The 17,494-nt window shown below is 37.1% G+C and overlaps 1 protein-coding gene across 6 annotated transcripts in view; it reads left to right on the top strand.

The window, feature by feature from the left end:
• Positions 1 to 17,494, top strand: part of CNTRL (centriolin) — a 103,667-nt gene that overhangs the window by 17,940 nt on the left and 68,233 nt on the right. For 3 of the 6 annotated variants that reach the window (XM_006150502.3, XM_006150501.3, XM_027772642.1), the window contains 6 exons: positions 3,627 to 3,746; positions 4,584 to 4,812; positions 6,659 to 6,768; positions 8,499 to 8,693; positions 15,361 to 15,514; positions 16,499 to 16,719. In XM_006150502.3, coding sequence (XP_006150564.1) covers positions 3,627 to 3,746; positions 4,584 to 4,812; positions 6,659 to 6,768; positions 8,499 to 8,693; positions 15,361 to 15,514; positions 16,499 to 16,719 — 1,029 coding nt within the window. Of the gene's footprint in view, positions 1 to 3,626; positions 3,747 to 4,583; positions 4,813 to 6,658; positions 6,769 to 8,498; positions 8,694 to 12,933; positions 13,108 to 15,360; positions 15,515 to 16,498; positions 16,720 to 17,494 lie in introns of those variants that run through there. The other 3 variants (XM_027772641.1, XM_014588613.2, XM_027772643.1) reach the window with 3 other exon arrangements.

Here is a 17,494-nt window from a genome sequence, read left to right as displayed (position 1 = left end):
CTTTCGGGATTTTATACGTGTGTGCACACACATACACACACACACACACAAGAATATTCAATTCATTGTTTATATTACCAAAAGTTGCAAATAACTGAAATGTTCTTTGGTAGACATTTACGTTTCAATATTTGGAGAACCGAGTATCAGAAATATATTTATTAGTGTTTTTTCTTGTTTATTTTTGCTTTTTTTTTTTGGAGCCGTTTTTGCTATAGGGCGGATGCGCTTGCCAGAAAGACAGAGAAAGACAGACAGAAGGCGAGAAATCACCCCCCAGGGGGAAATGGCCACACCGCAATTTCTTCTCCTCCATTCTCCTCTTGGGATCTTGGGTACGCACGCATATTCACCCAGCGTGAGTTTAAGCCACCAGGTCTGGGACTCGAACCATGGTCAACTACATGGGAGTCCAGTGACATAGCCATTATGCCAACTGCTGGTCCCTATTAGCTGTTTTATACTTCTTTTTTAAATTACCAGTTTATAATGATTCCAAAGGATTATTATATGCTTAAAAAAGGAATTTGGGTCTTATTCTAAGAGCTTACATTTGAAAATTATTTTACATTGTCTTTTACAGAATATCTGATGATAATATCACCTACAGTGGTGTAATGTTTTCCAGTGTCATAACATAACTATTTTTTTTTTTTGAGAGGTTTTTTTGCCATAGGGCACGTGCGCTCGCCAGACAGACAGAGACACAGAGAGACAGAAAGCAAGAAATCACCCCCCAGGGGGGATGGCCACGCAGCAGTCCCTTCTCCTCCAGTCTCCTCTTGGTATCTTGGGCACGCACGCACACGCGCCCGGCATGAGTTTTAAGCCACCGGGTCCGGGACGCGAACCACGGTCGACTACGTGGGAGTCCAGCGACATAGCCATTACGCTAACTGCTGGTCCCCATAAAGTAACTATTAATTACGCTAATTATAGTACTTAGAAAAGTCGAGTTGAAATAAGTCTTCTGGTGGCCATTTAAACTATGGTAGTTTCCCATCATACCACCAGTAAATATTAACTGGACTTATTCTTTGTCCTTTGGCAAGTTGTTTAATTTCTGTCCTTCAGCTTTCTTACTTCTGAAATGAGAATGTTTTACCTGTCTGCTAGCTTCACTGAATTGTGAGGATTTAATGAGGTAATGAATTTGAAAATAATTTGAAATGAATCAAGCTAAATAATGGAAGGTGGTAAATATATAACTCAGAGTGATGATAAAATTTGCTCATGTAATAATGCAAGTACTAATAACTATCTTTCTACAACAAGTTTTCAGTAAAGAGTCGCTTGTATTATTACAGCTTAACTCCTCCAGGTGACAATATCTCGCTTGTATTATTACAGCTTAACTCCTCCAGTTGACAATATCTGTTTGTTTCTTTCTCCTTTCGGCCCTTGTCTTGGTTTCTTGCAGGCCCTTTTCTGCTGATTCTTTATTCTTCCATAAAGGTAGTTGTTTTAGGGCTGTTCTACACACTTGCATTTTTCATGGTTTGCATGATAACTCATATAATGTGCTTGTTTACATTTAAGTTTTGAAACTATTAAGGCTTGCCTCCTCGGGAAATGTGCTTGTTATGTGTATGTCTTTTTTTTTTTTTGATGGATGTGTACATAGGAGAGCAAATTTGAATGTGGGGAAAGCAATTTGTATCATATTTCCTATTGTAAATATGTTTACTGTCAACTCTTGATTATCCATAGCTAATACTATATTTAGCTTATGTTTCAGTTCTTTTGACTCCTATTTTGCTCTCATTCATACATTTCTTCAGCAAACATTTATTCAGTGCCTACTATATGCTAAGTAGACTATAAGACACAAAAGTACTTTGAAGTGCATAGACTGTTTATTATTTTCCCAATGCATTTTCTGTGGTTCCAGTCACATTTGCATTTCTTTTTACCCTGTTCCCAATGAACTGGGAAGAGAAGCCCAAGATTAGTTGACACTGTTGGTTGTAAGTTGCTTTCTTGAGACTCAGAAACTTATGAGTGTCCGATGAAAAAAAATGTTAGTGGATAAAGAAGTAGATGCACTGCAGCAGTACATTAAAGGCAGTAAAGTACAAGAGGCAGTGTGTTAAATTTGAAATCAGGAGTCTCAGAATTGAACTCTACCTCATCCACTACCAGTTATGTGATTGGCCAAGTTATTTAACCTCTTTGTGCAGCTTTTGTCATCTCATAGGGTGATGGTGGACATTGAATGAGACAAGTATGTGTATAATGCTTAGTGCAGTGTCTGGCACACAGTGAATACTCAGATCAGTGTTATCTGTTGTCCAGGCTGGCATTACTTGCATTTTGATGGATAATCAGAAGGTGACTATAAGCTAAATCATGCATGACTTTGGTTTCCTGGGCCTTGTGAAATGTTTATATTTGTTGATGTTTTATTCTCTTCAGCTTGCATTTTTATATTAAAATTTCTGCATGTTTTTTTGTCTGAACTCTATCAGACACTGGCAAAAATTAAAAAATGACACAAATCACTTAGTGGACCTTTGAAATAAACTCAAAGGATTAGTTTATTAAGCAGTTCCTTCGTGGGCCAACTCTGTGGCCTGGTTGTTAAGGGAATCAGATCCCACATGGCTGTCCATATGTTTTGAATCCTGGCCCCAGTGGCTTGAAAAACACTGGGCATATGTGTGAGTGCCCAGAATCCTAACAGGATGGAGAAATGGAGAAGGGATTGTGATATAACCATTCCCTATAGAGGATGCTTTCTCCCTTTCCTTCTCTCTCTCTCTGGTAAGCACACACATCTTCTGGCAAAAATTAAAAAAAAATAAAATAAAAAAAAAAGGAGGAGGAAAGGGGGCCAGTACTGGTACTTAGCTTCTGCCTCTAACCTAATATGTAACTTTTGACAAGTCAATTCACCAGTCTGAGACTCAGCTACTTTATTTACAAACCCAGGACTATATCGAATGATTTCTTGTGTTTTCCCAGCACTGACTAAAATGCTATCATTATACCAGAATTACTTTATTAAAAATTTTGTATTATATGTTTAAATCTGATTGAGCTTATTCATTTCCCTTACCCTCTAATACAAAGAATAATGTTTGAACACTCAAAACTGAGATGCCATTCGCCACAATACTACAGCAGCAGCAGTACAACCACTAACATCTATTTCATAATTTCCTCCCTCCCCTCATTCTTATTCTTCTCTATTCAGTGTCAAATATCATTTCTTTTTATGATCTAAAAGTATCATTAAAATTAACAAATAAATAAATTAGTGCTAATTATTGGGAAATCAGGAAGCAGGTACTTAGTAGGCCAATTAATTAAAAATAATTGATACAGTTATTTTCATGCTTAGTTAAAACAAATTTAAATGATTTAAAAAAATCGTTATTTACTTTATTCATATTACTCATTTTATATTTCAAAGGTCTTTTTACCTGATCTCCTGTGAAATGATTTTATATTTTATTCTTTATAATACTTTAGAATTAAGATAAAATGACATGAATGTTGTTCTATTTTGCTGTGGTGTTTTAAAAAGTAGAGTTATTAATTATGATGAGAACTTGCCATACCATTGCATCTTCTTACTAACATACTGATACTATGTGTTGTCTCATATTAAATTGGGCCATTAGCTAAAACGGAAGACCATGGAACTAACGCGAGCATGTCAGAAGCAATATGAGTTAGAACAGGAATTGGCCTTTTATAAAATCGATGCCAAATTTGAACCACTAAATTATTATCCAACAGAGGTGAGTTATTTTAATATTTTAGTAATCAAGAGTTAAAGCCAGCATGGGGTGGGATGGGAGAAGGCATGTAGTAGAGATAGTCAAGGGATTTTATCAGTATCCATTCTACTTTCTTATTGAGGGCATCAACATAATAAACTGTATTTTGGTTGAATCTGTGAATGATTTGGCTCAGGGAGTTAAAACAATGTCCTAAAAAAGTAAAAAGTCCTAAGGTCTTTTCTTTAGCCCTATTCATAACCCAAATCAGCCAATTAACCCATAGTTATTGTGCTTGAGGGTTTGCACTAATCAGCTCCTTGAAATCCAGACTTTCAGAAAAGGTGCTCAGTACCATAAACTAGTCATTTACTTACATGGTTTATTTAATAATCATTGAGTTCAGTGTTAGTTAACCATTACTGGTACAAATACTATAAATGCCACTGCAGCAGGGGAACAGCCTAACTTCTAAGACCCAGACATTCCAACCCATGTCATGTTGCTTAATTTTAAAATTTTGATTAAAATTTACTAGACTGAGGTTTTACTTATATTAACCAAGAAACTAAAATAAAATGCCCACATTTTTGATGTGGAAGAATAAGCAGTGTTTAAAATCATATAAGTAGTTCTTTAATTAATCCAAATTTTCACTTTTTGAGACCATTTTTAATTCTGATTCCTTTTGGGTATATTAAGAATAAAAGAATAATTTTTTTCATCTTATACACATGTAGTATTAACTCAGACTTAGACAGCTCTCTGATGTTTGCCACGAGTAAAATGAATAATGTCATTTGACTGCTTGAAAGTTACTTATTAAACCATAAATCTATTAATTTATTTTGCTTTTAGTATGCTGAAATTGATAAAGCCCCAGATGAAAGTCCTTACATTGGCAAATCAAGATACAAGAGAAATATGTTCACCACAGAGAGTTACATTGTTGATAATGCCCAGGCAGTACAGATCAAGAAGATGGAGCAAGATGAAGGGGAACAATCTAGAAATGAGCATGTGAACTTGAGAGCCCATGCACCACTGGACATACAACTGGAAGACAAAGAGAGAAAAATAAGTTCAGGTTTTAAGATGTTATCTTAAATTCTTTAAAAATTCAAAAATATATATAAGCCAGTTTTGTTTTGTAATTATTTTAATTAAACATGTTTATGGTATTTATCACATTGTTTACATGAAAAATCTAAAACCAAAGTAGTAATTCATTGAGCAGATTATTTTTTTAAATGATTCCTGTTATAATTGAGAATGTGGGCAGATTATTTTTTTAAATGATTCCTGTTATAAGTGAGAATGTGGTTTTTTTTTTTTTGGAGAAATTTTCACTATAGGGTGCATGCGCTCGCCAGACAGAGACAGAGAGAGACAGAAAGCGAGAAATCACCCCCCCAGGGGGGATGGTCACGCCGCAATCCCTTCTCCTCCATTCTCCTCTCGTGATCTTGGGCATGCACGCACACGCGCCTGGCGTGAGTTTTAAGCCACCGGGTCCGGGACGCGAACCGCGGTCGACTATGTGGGAGTCCAGCGACATAGCCATTACGCTAACTGCTGGTTCCTGAGAATGGGGTTTTTGACAGTAATTTGTTGGCAGCACATTTCGGGGATCCAAGCATGCATAAATCTCATCCTGCTATCGGCATTACACCTATACATTCAGAGACATAATTACTACTAATTGAAGCAAATAAAGAACCACTTTATTGATTACTTTGCATGTAGCCAAAACCTAAACCAGTGCTTTGGATAAGCTGGAATAGAACACACTCTAGGTTTGGGCCTAAGACTGACCTCTGACTCTTTCTGATGAGCCCTGCACTATACTGCCTCATCTTCTCCCCTCATCACCCCACCCTCTCCATCTAAGGGATTTTACTGCCTTTTGACAAATCACATAGAAGTCATCAAGCCAAGAGGGCACTTTAGAAACCCTGCCAATGACAGTCTGAATCTACTTATCCACTCAGTTGCATGGATATATGAAAGAAAGAGAAAGCCAATCTGAGTTCATGCATTCTGCTAGCAATCATGGCTCATTGTGGATCTCTCACCAATCAGATTAGAGTTCATCTTCCTTTCTTGGTAGTTATATGGAAGACATAGAAGACCAGTACAGATTGACTTGGCGAGGGGAGAGAAGAGACTAGTTCTCTCAGTTTATAAGCAATGCTCTGGAGGGGGAAAGAAAAAATAGATGTTTGTGTAGACTAGCTTCAAGGGGCTCATAGTTCTGTAGCGAGCGAGAGAGAAATCTGTAATTTGAGGTAGAAAGTAATTGATTTGAGGTAATTTCCAGCTGAAAGAGACTACCTATTAGTAAACTTCTTTATGTTGAATCTCATCCTAAAGCATCAAACACACAGGTTTGTTTTTGTTTTCATTAATAGACCAAACCTAGTTATAACTCAGTGACACATAAAGTAACATACTTCCCAATAAAATCCATATTCTTTGAGTATTTACTAGTGTTAAGAATATCAATTAGATATTCCTTTTTTAAAAAATAATTATTTTATTTAACTGTATTTATTTATTTTAATTTGACCAGAGAGGGACAGAAGGAAGGAGAGAGAGAAAGTGAGAAGGCAAGCTACCAGATCCAGGACTTGACCCATGGTCAGCCACATGAGAGTCCAGCGCCCTTAACCACCACGCCACCTGCCAGCCTCAGATATTCCTTTTATATTAAGAATTTTACAAATGAAAGGGCCAATTATAGTTCTATAGCATACCATGAAATATTTTATTCTAGAAATTAAAGCTACCATACTTTTTATGATTTCTGAGGTCTGTAATGACAGGATTTTTTTTAGAAGGAGAAGGTTATACAAATAAAGAAAATCTGGTAGAAATGTCAGAATTCAAGATTTTCTTGTGTGTGTTTGTGAACATCATTTTTAAATTTCTAGCTCAAACACGACTATCAGAACTGCATAATGAAATAGAAAAGGCAGAGCAACAAATTTTAAGAGCTACTGAAGAATTTAAACAACTGGAAGAAGCTATACAACTAAAAAAGGTATGTAAGAGCAAAGCAACAATGCTAAGAGGAAATGAAAAATAAATTTTTTTCCATTTAAAACCATATTAAACAGATTTTAAATCAATACTGCTTAATTAATTATGAAATAATAAGTTTCAGAGTCAAATAGGATCCTTTTTTTTTTTGGAGTTTTTTGTTTTGTTTTGTTTTGTTTTGTTTTGCTATAGGGCACATGCGCTCACCAGACAGACAGAGACAGAGAGACAGAAAGTAAGAAATCCCCCCCTAGGGGGGATGGCCACGCCGCAGTCCCTTCTCCTCCATTCTCTCAGGATCTTGGGCATGCACGCACACGTGCCCGGCATGAGTTTTAAGCCACCGGGTCCGGGACGCGAACTGCAGTCGACTACGTGGGAGTCCAGTGACATAGCCATTACGCTAAAAAGCAAACCACCAGGTCTAGGACTCAGACCGCAGTCAGCCATTTGGGACTCCAGCACCTTAGCCATCTTGTCACCTGCCGACCCCAACATTGTAGTTTTTAAGTATGTAAATAAACAATGTAAGTTATTTACAACCTCTTTTTTTTTTTTTTTTTTGGTCTATGTGGTTATGCACTTGCCAGGGAAAGATAGAGAGACAGAAAAAGAAATCAGTCCACAGGGGAATGGCCATGCCATAATCTTTTCTCCTCTCCTCTCCTCTCTGATTTTCAAAATTACAATGGTATCTGAATTCAACCATAATAGAATGAGAATGTGACATTCAAATGGTAGGTTGTTTTAAAAGATACTTTGTATTGTCACTTTCAAATTATGTAGTAACTAGAAGTTAATTGAAATTTATTGGAAGCTTACTACACTGTGTTAGGCCCTGGTAGTAAACAAAACAATGTGTGACCTCCATCAAGGACAGACTTGTAAGGAAATAGACAATAAATAAGCATAAAAATGTTGAAAGGAAATATGTGATTAAAAGCATCAATGTTGTAGAAGGAGAAAATTCAGAGGACTAAAAGAACTATAAATTAGATTGTGAGGACCCAGGAAAGCCTCTCTGAGCAAGTGATATTTAGGCTGAGACATAAAGGATGAGAAGGAGCCAGTTAGAGAGGCTGAGGGAAGGAATATATTATTCAGAGGTGACAGTGTATTTAAAGCCTCAGAGTGAAGGTTCCTCTGCAGAGGACAGGAGAATATAGTAGGAAGTAAAGATCATGCCAGTCTTCAAAGGCTGATATAAAGAGTTTGAATTTTATTCTGCAGTGCAAAACCTTTGAAGGGCTTTGGGTAATAGAGTAGGTGATCCTGGGACCAGCAGATGGTGTAATGGTTATGTTGCTGGACTCCTACCTGGCAAACCATGATTTGAGCTTTGAACCTGGAGACCTGAAAACTCACACAAGGCACTTGTGTGTGCGTTCCCAAAATCCCAAGAGGAGAATGGAGAAGGTAGAATTGTGGCATGGTCATCCCCTCAGAGGGGTGATTCTCACTTTCTCTCTGTCTCTCCAGTGAGCACACTTGTCCTATACCAAAAATCTCTCTCTAAAAAACAAACAAACAAACAAAAAACAGAGTAGCTGATCATTTCTGCATTCATTTAAGGTCACCTTAGTTAATGCATGAGAATGAAATGAGGTGAAGGAGATGGAAATATAGAGCGGTGTGTATCAGTTAAGGGCCTGTTGATCAGTACAAGCCAAGAGATGATAAATCAGTTTTGCTTTCTTCTGTTAATTATGTGTTGGGGTGTTGGGGGATTAGATTTCAGAAGCAGAGAAAGACCTTCTTTTCAAGCAGTTGAGTGGTAAGATACAACTTCTAAATAAATTACGGCAGGAAGCTCTGGATCTAGAAATGCAGATGGAAAAGCAAAGACAAGAAATTGCTAAAAAGGAGGAGGAGATCAAGGACCTGCAAATAGTCATAGATAACTTGGACTCCAAAGACCCAAAGCATGTAAGTAAATTTTAAAATGTTGGCTTATGTTATGGAGACTAGAATGTTACTCTAAGTAGTACATATCTTTTTTTTTTTTCTTATTTTTAAATTTTTTTAGATTTTTTCTATAGGGTGTGTGCACTCGCCAGAGAGAGAGAGACAGTGCAAAGGAAAGTGAGAAGTCACCCCTTGGGGGAAGGGCCACATTCTCCTCTCAGGATTTTGGGAATCTATACACACATGCCTGGCATGATTTCCAAGTAGCTGAGTCTGGAACTCAAATCACAGTTGGCCATGTGGCAGTCCAACACCTTAATCACCATGCCACCTGCTGGCCACCTGTGTCATCATTTTTAGCAACAGAGTCTTTTCTGAAAGTCTCTCTTAGTTTGAAGCACAAATTTAAGGGATGTGTATGTGTGTGTGTTTAAAATATGTATGTATATATCAGTATGCATATATGTATGTATTATGGGTAAACATATGGATTTACATGTATATACATGTATACATGTATGAAATAGTATGTGTATATCCTAAAACAACCTGGGGGTTAAAGGAAGTAGTTTTCAGTAAATGATGGCTGCATTGTATACTGACATTTTTAAAAGTGGCTAAGCTTCATTGTATTTCAGAGCAACAGATGCCTGCCCAAAATATTCTCCAAACTTGTTATCCTTTTCTCTCTCCTTGCCCTCTTTTCTTTTTTCTTAAAAGCAGAAAGAACTGGGGCCAGCAGGTGGTGTGGTGGTTAGGGGCACTGGACTCCCTCATGGCCTACTGTGGTTCAAGTCCTGGAACTGGTGGCTTACTTTCTCACTTTCTCTCTCTCTATCTCTCTCTGACTCTGTCCCTCTCTAGAAATTTTTACAAATAAAGCTAAAAAAAAAAATTATTAAAAAAAAAAAAAAGCTGAAAGAACTGAGGGAAATTCAGCGTCCTTTTTCTGCCTCTTTAATCCTTTATACAAATGTTCCACTCAGGCTTCTTATTTTATACTTTATCTGTAAAAATTTCTTGTTTTATTCATAAAAATGAACCATTTTGGAGCCAGCAGGTGATATGGTGTTTAAGGTGCTGTACTCACTCGGCCAACTTTGTAGTTTGAGACTCAGACCTGGTGACTTGAAAAGCACTCCAGGTGCTTGTGTGTGTGTGTGTGCCCAAAATCCTGAGGTTTTGAGAGGAAAACGAAGAAGGGATTACAGCATGGCCATCTCCCCTAGAGGGTGATTTCTCACTTTTTCTCTCTTTCCGTCCGTCCGTCTCTGGTGAGCACACGCAACCTATGGGGTGGGGGAATTGATTCTCTTTGGAATATATCTTTCTGTGATGTGACCAGATGTGGTCAGGTGGCTGGATAATAGCATCAGGCTCTTGCCTCTTTCTGTCTCTACCCTGAGAATTCTTACTAATGGCTTATATTATTTTTTTAAGAATTATTTATTTATTTATTTATTTATTCATTTATTTTAATTTGGCCAGAGAAAGACACATACACAGAGATAGAGAGAGAAAGGGAAAGTAAGAAAGCAAGCCATCAGGTCCTGAACTGTAATTGTAGTCAGCCACATGGGCGTGTCCAGCACCTTAACCACCACGCCACCTACTGGTCCCTTTAGTGGATGTTTCGAAAATATAAGTAAAAATGCTTCCTACATATTCTCCTGGTGACTTTGAATAATAAAGTTATCTTTGGGTTGGCAGGTGGTTGAGGCACTGAACATGGCTGACTGCAGTTCAAATCCCCAACCTGGCAGCTTGCTTTCTCACCTTCCCTTTCTCTCTCTGTCTCTCTTTGGTCAAATTAAAAATAATAGTAATAATAATGACAAATAAAATTAAATAGATAATTTTAAAAAATAAAAAGTAAAATTATCTTTTTTAAAAAGTTAAGATTTACTCTGGATTGACAGAACTGGTGGAATTTAACAAACTAAGAATAATGTGCTATAATTGATTTAAGTACTTGACAAATTAGTTATTTAAGCTTTTTAATAAAATACTTTTCTTTAGAGATTTTTGCTGTAGTGCATGTGTGCTTGCCAGAGAGATAGAAAGTGAGAAATCACTACCACCACCCCCCAGGGGGATGGCCATACCATAAGCCCTTCTCCTTCATTCTCCTCTCAGGATCTTGGACATGCATGCACACCCACATGAGTTTTAAGTCACCGGGTCGGGACTTGAACTGTGGTCCACTATGTGGGAGTCCAGCGACGTAACCATTATGCCAACTGCTGTTCCCATCATGTGTGTTTTTCGTAGAACAGCTCATTTTTTTTTTTTATAATGATAGAGGATATATGCAAGAGAGAAAGAATGAGAAAGCACCTCCCAATGGGGCCTGGTCTTGCCTCAATTCTTTTTCAGTTCTGTATCCTATTAGGATCTTAGGCACACAAGTACATCTTGTGTGAGGCCAAAGCATCCCAAATTCAAACCCCATTACTAAGTGGGATCAGTCTTCCTCGCTGAAGAGCTTATGATGCTGTGCCATGGGGCCAGCTAGTTTCAATAAAGGGTAACTGTTCAATCAGATATGATATTTTTTTTAAATTATGGAAAAATGGAGTTAAAATATGAGTTTATTTTGGTGTAAAAACTTTTAAAATCTTTGCATAGTTGTTTGATAATATCTGTTTTCCATGGACTTTTTAAAGACCTGGCACGTAAAGTCTAGCAGAAGCCTAAAACTTGGTATTAAAATTGAAGCCAAAAGTATTTTTATTTAAAATTTCATTTAATACCTCCAGAAAATAGGAGATTTGAAATAATATACTGTGATCATAAATATGTTTATTGTACTTATATGCTCAGAAGTCTGCCACCTATGTAAGGCTCCTTAGGGCAGGAAGTGTATTGTACTGGGATCTGTATCCCTAGGAGCCAGCCCCATTTTTATTGAGTGCTTGCATCACAGAGAGTAGAACAGAACCCACCTATAGTCCCTACCCAAATATCCTTTGCTGCCCCTTCCAGTTTTTTAATCTATGAGACTAATTAAAATGTGGATTATGTATTTGCCTTCGACCATCAACTCTGAGGTTTTTGGCAGACAGGGAGATTAATTCTTGCTTGATTTCTGTAAAGAATTATATACACAAAGAAGCCTAATGAGATATAGTAATGGTATCCAAGTTTTAAAAATAGCCAGAATCAATCAGTAGCAGGGAGGAAACATTTAAGTCAGATTTAAGTGTCCTTTTTGGTTTTATTAACACTACCATAAGTCTCAGTACCAGAGAATATCCCTTTATTGGCTAGTGTTAGGCTCTATCTTTCTGAATAGTAAATAGAATTTAAAAGTAAAAGCTTAAGGGGCTGGCCCTATAGCCTAGTGGTTAAGAGAGCAATGTATCCCACATAACAGACTGCAAGACTTGAATCCTGGCTTGAATTCTGGCACCTTAAAATACACACTGGGTGCATGTGCATGCAGTATACCCCAAATCCTGACAGGATGGAGAAAAGAAGTTGAAAGGATTGTGACTGACTACATCACATTGGAGGGTACTTTATTCCTCTCCTTTCTTCTCCCTCCCTCCCTCTCTCTCTCTCTGTGTCTCTGTCTCTCTCTGGAAGCATATGTGCCTTCTAGCAATGAAAAGTAAAAACATGACCTTGATGAAATAGAACAGATAGAAAACAAACATATTAAGTGTCTTTAATGTGTCTTGCATTGTGCTAGATACTCTGCATATACTGATGAGACCCTTTATTTTATCATGACATCCATGTGAAGTTGGTGGCATTCTTTGTTTCAGTTTGCAGAGGATGAAAAGTGATTTAGAAAGCTTAAGTGGTTTGCCCCAATCACTCTTTTAGGAAGAGTTCTTGCTTATACTACTGACAATGACTTCTCCTTATAAAAGGATGAAAGGTCTAACGAGATTAATTACTTTAAATTAGCTCAGAACCAATTTTAGTTAGGTTTTCAAAAATGTAAGCATTTCAGAGAACAGTACCATTTAAAAATCAAATCACATTTTAGTTATAAACTTGTTTGTGGCTATTTTAGTAACACAGATTATCACAGGAGCAGGCATAATAAAAATTTGTATTGTTCTTTCCTATCGGGAAATGCCCTATGGAAACAAACGTAACTGTTCCCTGCAGGGAATTAGTGAGCTGTTGAAAAGTTCGGGTGTGATTGGCCCTTGGGAGCTTCCTGTGTTATGATTTAAAGCACGGAAGGTGGGCCCTGTTTACAGAACCTGTTAGTGATTGGGTAGGCTAGGCTGCCACTCACTCTTAACCAGGAATGTGGTTTGAGGCGCTGCAAAGTTACCGAGGCTCGAAGGCGCTAGCAAAAATGTGGCTGTCAGAGAGGGAAAAGCACACGAATTTGAAGACAGCATTAGAAAGCGTTCCGCCCACAATTTCTCTGATCTCAACGCCTCAGCTGTAACAGGAGAAAATCTAAGTTAAGGTATGATAATTTTCTCTCACTTTGTACAAAGGACTTAAAAGGAGGAGGAGTCAGAGATGTAAGTTCCTGTTTTTAAAATAACTCTTGTGAGCTTCATGGTAGTGAAAAACTACACCATCTGCTTTTACTCCCATGTGTTTAATGCACATCATTGACGTATTGAGCCTGATTTTTGTCCTGCGTATAAAGGTTTTGGTGATTTTTTTTTTTAATGTTGAATTTAAAAAAATTTTTATATATATTCTAGATATGAATGCAGTGTTTAAAAATTTTTTTTTCTGGATCTGTAGACATCCTAAATTTACTTAAAATGTAAGCAGTTGTCTGCAGTTACCTTTTCAGGAAGAGTTCAGACAGGTATTTTTTTAATGCAGGTAAAAGACTTTCAAAAGTGTCAGTTGTTACTGGCAACAAAATAAAAAACAATCAAAAAATGAAAAGATTTTCTTTCTCATAGTTAGGGGAAGCAACTTCCAAATTGAGAAGTGCTCTTTGGATTTATTTTTTAAATTTTATTTATTTTTTAGTATTTATTTTCTTAATTTGACCAGATAGAGGCAGAGAGAGAGAGAAACGGAAAGTAAGAAAGTAAGACACCAGGTCTGGAACTTGAACTGTGGCCAGCCATCTGGAGTCCAGCACCTTAAACACCACACCATCTACTGGTCCCAAAATATGCTCTATTTTGGCTACGTGGGTTATAAGACTTGAGATACCTGGCAACTGTTGTTCAGTCTCAGTTCTCTCACCTGGTAACTTTCTCTTCATTTATTGTTCTATTCCTCTGATCCTATGGGGCATACCTAAGATTCATAAGGGTGTGAGCTGGAAGACAAAGGTTCTCTAGGGAGTTATTTTGTCTCCATATGAACAGTTGCCTAAGGATTCCAGGGCAAGTCATTTGACAAGTCTGGGATTCAGTTTTTTTCATGTGTATAAAAAAGGGTTAGACTAGGTCATTGGTTCTCTGTTTGTTTTCCTAAGCACACCTGAGTAATAGAATCACTTATTTGAGTTAAAAGTGTCTCTCTAATGCCATAACTATCAGGGTGTCAGAAAGTGTGTGGGTGTGCAAAAGCTCTGTTTTCCACCAGAAGCATGGTCAGTGGTATAGGGGTGGTCACCTGAGACCCATGGGCTTGAGATCTTAGCACCCATTTCATTGAATATAAAAGCAAAATGTTTATGTAAAGATTGATTATTAATAGAAATAAATTTGAATTTCAAATAGTTATTTTGTGTAGATTTTTCTGTAAGAAACTTTTTATAAAAAGTACATTTAATGTGTTTTTTCAAATTAAAGTTATTACATATCTATTATAAGCACTTTTAAAATATAAAAAAGTCATTTAAAAATCTCCTTTAATCTTTCTTCCCAAATATAATCTCTTCTTTTAGTTTTTTCCCATAGATATATGTCAATATAATCAATTAATTTAATTACCAGAGGGTGCATGCACTCATCAGGGAGAGAGGGAGAGAGGGAGAAAGCACTCCCCAATGGGCCATAGTAATGTTGTAATTCATTCCCCTCCATTTCTCCATCCTGTTGGATTTTCAGGCATGTATGCACACATACCTGGTGTTTTTTTCAGGTTGCCAGGACTGAGATTCATGGTTGAATATGTGGGATCCAGCTCCCTTAATCACCAGGCTCTGGGGCTGGCCCTGGAAACCTTTTACAAAGATGCATTTTAGAAGCAGTGTAGCTTGGGACCAGTAGTTGACGAAATGGCTATGTCTGTTGCTGGACTCCCATGGAGTTGACTGCAGTTTGAGTCCCGGACCCAGTGGCTTAAACTCACGCTGAGCGCATGTGCATGTGTGCCCAAGATCCCAAAAAGAGAATAGAGGAAAAGGGATTGTGGTGCAGCCATCCCCGCCCCAGGGAGGGGGGGCTGGTTTCTCCTCTGTCTTTCTGACCAGCACTCACTCCCTATAGCAAAAACCTCTCCCAAAAAAAGCAGTGCAGCTCACACTCAACATGATTACATTACCTACTAGCTGTGTCCTTGGAAAAATCACTTAACCTCTCTGATCCTCAGTTTCTCATTTGTAAAATGGAGATCATTCACACGTCAAGTTATCCTAAGGTTTAAGTGAAAACAGTACAGGGCCTAACACAAGATAGATGCAAATTGTGACAATTTAATTTCTGTTTTTTCTTTTAAAGTATTATTAAGGCATATTATATTTAAAAGAGCTTAAAGAAATTGAGGTCATGGGTTTTTTGTTTGTTTGTTTTAAATTCAGTCCCATATGAAGGCTCAGAAAAGAGGTAAAGAACAACAGCTTGACATTATGAACAAGCAATACAAACAACTCGAAAGCCGTTTGGATGAGATACTTACTAGAATTGCCAAAGAGACTGAAGAGATTAAGGACCTTGAACAACAGCTTACCGAAGGTGAGAATTTAAGTGTGGTTTAAGGTGAATCAGTTTCATTGTTAATAAAAGAAAGATGATACCCAGACAGGCATTAATCTAGATATTAGCTAAATACATTTCAGCTCTTAGTACCAAGATTTGGCAGAGAAATATTTGCAGGAATCCTAAATTGTTTAATAACATTAAAACATTTTACTAACCATTTTGTTTTGTTGGCATTGATGCCTAGTGAGTGAGGTCATTCTATTCAGTAGGTGAGAAGTCAGCACATCGTGACAAGCTCTGGCATGTAATACTCTTCTTCTGTGGCATAAAATGCGAAGAGGCAATGGCATCAGGAAATTTAGCATTTAATTTTAAGAAGTAGAAAGTATCTTATGATATACTTTTGCAATGCAAATTTATATTGTGACATTCTGATAATAGTGAAAGAGGAAGACAATAGGCTGTAGTGTGAGTCTGGGCTTAAAAAGGTCCCATCTCTGTTTTGCCATTTTCAGTTGTGTCACCTTAGGCAATTTTTATTTTTATCTTGATCATAATTGTTCCGGGGGGTTAAACGAGCTAGTGTTCATAACGTGCCCAGCACATAGTGGCTACTCAATATGTAGGTTATTGGTTTTTCTTAAGTCTTCAGTTTACATGTTTACACTGCTAGTCTTTGATCACTGTTGCATATTGAATGTTTTGTTTTGTATAGTATCAATAACTGACAGTTTTGCCACACACTTTTCATTACTTTATTTGGAAATTGAACTTTTTACAGTATGAGTAAGGCATTTTGTAAGCGTTACCCCTTAAATATAGTATTTTTAGTGTCTACTTGCTTAATACTCCTATACTATGGATAATAGAAAGAAAATGTTATATCCTGAGAAAGAAAAATAAAATAGGTAATAATTTATAGCATAGAATTTCACTCCTGGCTAAGTAACAAATACCTAAGTGCACAATGCAGTACTTTAAAATTATACATTTTTACTTTTTTTCCACCTTGCTTAGGCCAGATAGCAGCAAATGAAGCCCTGAAAAAGGATTTAGAAGGTGTCATCAGTGGATTGCAGGAATACCTGGGGACCATCAAAGGTCAGGCAACTCAGGCCCAGAATGAGTGCAGGAAGTTACAGGATGAGAAGGAGACATTGCTGCAGAGATTGACTGAAGTCAAGCAGGAGAGGGACCAACTGGAAATAGTTGCCATGGATGCAGAAAATATGAGGAAGGTATGATTCGTTTCCTCCTGCCTGTTTTTCTTAACTCCAGAAGTAGATGATGTTCAAACTAACTTAGTTGATGAAGTTAGAAATTGTGCAATTTTAAGTGGCAAAAAGTATTAGTGGTTGGTTGGTAGTTTCTTTTAAAAGTTGGGATTTATTTTTCTTCTTTAGCTGTATACATTTGGAATCATTTTTTTTTCTTTACCAAAATAAGGAAGGTTACTTTAGTTGTATTTCTATCCCTGAAAGATATTATTGTCAAATAACACTAAGTATGAATAGTAGCTATTACAATTTCTATGTTAAATGTTCATATTTTATTATTTGGGTAGGAAAATTAAGCACAATGTGATTTTTCTAATTCTTGTTATTACTACTTGATAATCTAGACATTATTTTACAGTGTACAAGTCAGAGTGTTGTAAATTAAACCCTTCTGTACCTGATTTCTTGCCCATTCATTCGGAGATTCACTCTCTATTTTAGTTGTTTGGCAAACTTCATCATGCATGAGAACCGCAGATTCCCAAACATGCTGAGTGAGGCTGACTCCAAAAATCTGAATTAATGTATTGTAATATTGTGAAAATTTTTAGACATTAAAAAGCATCAAAAGTAACACTTGACATCGTGTACTCACTACCCAACTTAAGAAATAAAACATTGTTGGGGCTGGCAGGTGGTGTGCAGTTAAGGTGCTGGACTCCCACATGGCTGACCGTGGTTCAAGTCTTGGATCTGGTGGCTTGCTTTCTCTCTTTACCTGTCTGTCTCTGGTCAG

The sequence above is a fragment of the Tupaia chinensis genome, unplaced genomic scaffold (assembly GCF_000334495.1).
Source record: "Tupaia chinensis unplaced genomic scaffold, TupChi_1.0 Scaffold000289_1, whole genome shotgun sequence".
Classification (NCBI taxonomy): domain Eukaryota; kingdom Metazoa; phylum Chordata; class Mammalia; order Scandentia; family Tupaiidae; genus Tupaia; species Tupaia belangeri.
The sequence above is the reverse complement of the archived record's forward strand: the minus strand, read 5'-3'. Positions and strand labels throughout refer to the sequence as shown.